This window comes from Pteropus vampyrus, unplaced genomic scaffold, assembly GCF_000151845.1.
Source record: "Pteropus vampyrus isolate Shadow unplaced genomic scaffold, Pvam_2.0 Scaffold2942, whole genome shotgun sequence".
Taxonomy (NCBI): domain Eukaryota; kingdom Metazoa; phylum Chordata; class Mammalia; order Chiroptera; family Pteropodidae; genus Pteropus; species Pteropus vampyrus.
Genome location: NW_011891723.1, coordinates 1 through 3,750, shown reverse-complemented (window position 1 = coordinate 3,750; position 3,750 = coordinate 1). Strand labels below are relative to the sequence as shown.

The window sequence follows — 3,750 nt, the reverse complement described above, 5'->3', positions numbered from 1 at the left end:
CACGCCGGAACCCCGCCAGCACGTGGGGTTTACACAGCAGCACCAGCCTGTCCCTCTCCTTGGGCCTGTCCCCACTTCGGGGCACCTGTTTGCACACGCCCCCTCAGTCTCCCTTCTGGCCCAGGGCTGGGAGCTGGGAGGGGGCCTCTGGAGGAGGTGAGGCTGCACTGGGAGCTGGGGGGGCAGGGCTGTGGGGTCCCCTCCTCTCTTAGCCAGGAGTGAATTGCATTGCAGGGGCCTCAGCGCCCCTCTGCCATTGTGGTCCGGGCCCCGGGCCACGTCGGCCCCCAGAGCTGCACCTACAGCCCCCTGAGCTGGCCCCCGGGGGCTGGGCAGCTGGGCTCTGAGCCCCGCTCCCTGCTGGGAGGGGCAGCAGGGCCGGGTCCTCGGCCCCTCTGCTGGCCTCTCTCCTTTCCGCCCTTCGCCCTTAGGGGTTTAGGGGTTTTGAGAGTCGGCTCTCAGGCCGTGTGACTCTCTGAGCAGGTGTCGACCTCCTCAAGCCTGGGGATGGGAAGCTGGCAGAGCTGTGGGTGCTCGTGGGGTGATTTGCTCTCACACCTTCTGTGCCTCTGGGGTCAGCTCCCTGGACACCCAGCTCTGCGCCCGGGTTGAGGAGCACTCTGCGCCCCGCCCTGTCTGTCCTCTGTCCTGTGGCCCTGTCCCGTCCGGTGCTAACTTGCTTTCCTCCAGCCAGCTGCTTTCTGCCTGTCTCGCTGACCTCATATGGGACCCACTGTGGCCTGGAGCAGGGGTGGGGGCGCTGGCATTCCTGCGGTGGGGATCCCGGAGCTGGGGCCTGGCCTGCCGTCCTGACTCGCGTGGGGCTCCCCCTGCCCTGTCATTAGCGGCTGGCTGGGCTGGCGGGTGGCTGCTCAGATGCCCGCTTCTGCTGGCCTCGTAGGTGAAGGTCGTGCTGCGGGTCTGGCCCTCTCGGGGGGCCCAGCGCTCTGCCGAGTCCGCGTCCTTCCTGAAGGTGGAGCCGCGGAAGAAGCAGGTGACCCTGTATGACCTGGCCGCCGGGCCCCCCGGCAGCGCGGGTCCCCGCCACACCGCCACGGCCTTGCTGCCCAAGATGTTCGCCTTCGATGCCGTCTACCCCCAGGACTCGGAGCAGGTGAGGGGACGGGGCCGCCAGCCCGGGGCCGCGGGGTCCGCCCCGTGCCAGGGCGGAGGAGGGCGCCCGCAAGGTCCAGCAGCCTGGCCAGTGGCGGTGCTTTTTCTTCCTGGCGGGGAGTCCCTGGGAGGACCCCGTGTCTGCGGGAGCCCCCTGGCCAGCCGCGGGCCTCACCCTGGGTTTGGGTGGCTCCGGGAGCGCTGTGTGTGTCCTGCGCGTGCCGGGCCCACGCGCGGCTGCGTCCGTGACGGCAGTGTGACTGGCGCGCGTGCCTGTGTCATCCCTGTGGCTGGCTGGCTCGCGCCGTGTGTTCCGTGTGTCCCTGTGTCCTGTCTGCGTGTCCTGTGAGCACGGAGACAACCCCACACCCTGGTCCTCTGCGTGCCAGGCCCCCTGGACCCTGGGGCCTGCCTGACTCTGCCTCTCCCCCAGGCGGAGGTCTGCTCAGGGACAGTGGCCGATGTGCTCCAGTCAGTGGTCAGTGGGGCCGACGGCTGCATCTTTTCCTTCGGGCCATACGAGCCTTGGTATGAGCCCCCCATCACCCACTCTGCGGTCTGTGGGGGGTCGGGGTGCATTTTATCTGAGCAGTGGGTGGGCTCGTGGGGTGCGGGGCTCATGGAGAGGAAGCCAGAACCCCCGGCCTGGAAGGCAGGGGGCCCTGGAGTAGGCCAGAGGAGGCCTTGGGGTCTCAGTGGCCCCGGACGGGTCCTGGGGGTCACTGACCGGCGAGCGTGGGGGTGCTGACCGTCGGCGTGGCCCGCAGGCACGTCCTACACCATGATCGGGAGGGACAGCTCGCCCCGGAGCCTGGGCGTCGTGCCCTGCGCCATCTCCTGGCTCTTCAGGCTCATCGAGGCGCGCAGGGAGAGGACAGGCGCCCGCTTCTCCGTCCGCGTGTCTGCCGTGGAGGTGTGCGGCCGGGGCCAGAGCCTGCGGGACCTGCTGGCCGACGTGGCCTCCGGCAGCCTCCAGGACACCCAGTCCCCGGGCGTGTACCTGCGGGAGGACCCCGTCTGTGGGGCGCAGGTACCCCTGCACTGCCGCCATCACGCGGGGAGCGGGGGCCGCCGACCTCGGGGCTGCGAGGGCAGCCTGGGGCGGCCGGGCGGGGCCTGTGGCTGCGCCCGAGCCACTGAGGCCCTGCCCCCTCCGCCCGGCCAGCTGCAGAACCTGAGTGAGCTGCGGGCGCCCACGGCGGAGAAGGCGGCCTTCTTCCTGGACGCGGCCCTGGCCGCCCGCAGTGGTAGCCGGGCCGGCTGTGGTGAGGATGCCCGGCACAGCTCGCACATGCTCTTCACGCTGCACGTCTACCAGTACCGCATGGAGAAGGCCGGCAAGGGGGCGAGTAGGTGTCCCCGTGGCTCGGCGCCCCGGCAGGCTGAGGGCAGGGGTCAGGCCCGCTCCCTCACGCCCCTCTCTGTGGTTTCAGTGTCTGGAGGCCGCAGCCGCCTGCACCTTATCGACCTGGGCAGCTGTGAGGGGGCGCCCGGCAGGGGCGGGGAGGCCCCCGGGGGCCCTCTGTGCCTGTCCCTGTCAGCCCTGGGCAGTGTCATCTTGGCCCTGGTCAGTGGAGCCAAGCACGTGCCCTACAGGTGAGCGGAGGGCTCCTTGGTGGGCGTGGCCGGGTGTTCCCGGGCACCAGCCGAGAGAGGGTCAGTCCCGGCCAGCGTGTCCATGTCCACCCCGAGCTCACTAGCTCTGTTTCTCCAGCGCCTCATGGGGCCTCGCTGCACGAGGCCTGGGGGTGGACCCGGTGCCCCGCGGGCGGGGACAGGTGGATGGCAGGCCCGGCACCGGTCCTGGTGTGGCGAGAGGCCTGCCTCCCTCCCGCCACCCCAAAGGCCTCCGTGCCCGGCCTCCCGCCACGGCCTGCCCTCCCCGGGCGCCCAGCGTCTGAGCCCCACTTCGCTCCAGGGAGCACAGGCTCACCATGCTGCTGCGGGAGTCCCTGGCCACCACGCACTGCCACACCACCATGATTGCCCACATCTCAGACGAGCCGGCCCGCCACGCCGAGACGCTCAGCACCGCCCAGCTGGCCGCCCGCATCCACCGCCTGCGCAGGAAGAAGGTCAAGGTTGGCTCTACCTCACGCCCGCCCCTCCCACCCCGAGGGTCCCCGAGGCCTTGTAACCTCCAAGGGCCAATGCCCTGCGTGGTGGGGGAGCCAGGCGCCCAGCCCTGCTCACACTCCCTGTGGGCCCTGGGGTCACAGGGCTGCACCCAGCTGGCCCTGCCCAGGGGAGGCCCAGAGCCGCACCCGAGGTGGCCCGGACGCCGGAGCGGAGCGGAGCTGCTCGCGTGGGGGCCTTGGTTTCCTGGCCCTGTGCGCCTGGCTGGGGGATGCGCGGGCGGGGAGGGCAGCCTGGCGGGATCGCACGTCCTGTGCCCCTCAGGCCTGGTCCCCCAGCGCCCAGCGGCAAGGCACTCCCTGGGTGGTGTTGGGGGACCTGGGCTTGGATCCTGGACTGGCAGAGGGGCACCGTTCTCGCCCCCTGTGGCTCGGTTCTCGCTGTTCTTTGGGAAGTCTCAGGCTTCCACGATGCCGCGCCTGGTGGGACGCGGCTGGTGCCCGGGGTGGTGGGGAGGGGCCGGCGGGGGAGGCGGGCAGGGCCGTCGCTCACCACACGGCC

At 71.3% G+C, this 3,750-nt stretch overlaps 1 protein-coding gene across 1 annotated transcript; it reads left to right on the top strand.

Annotated features, from left to right (window-relative positions):
* Positions 1 to 401: 401 nt before the first annotated feature.
* On the top strand, positions 402 to 3,210 carry LOC105310400 (kinesin-like protein KIF26A; the record flags this gene model as incomplete). The annotated part of the gene is made up of 6 exons (XM_011386585.2): positions 402 to 1,114; positions 1,547 to 1,641; positions 1,881 to 2,143; positions 2,279 to 2,462; positions 2,547 to 2,709; positions 3,032 to 3,210. Coding segments are annotated over exons 1-6 (994 nt in total), but the record flags the coding sequence as incomplete, so codon positions are not given.
* Between the last annotated feature and the right edge of the window lie 540 nt (positions 3,211 to 3,750).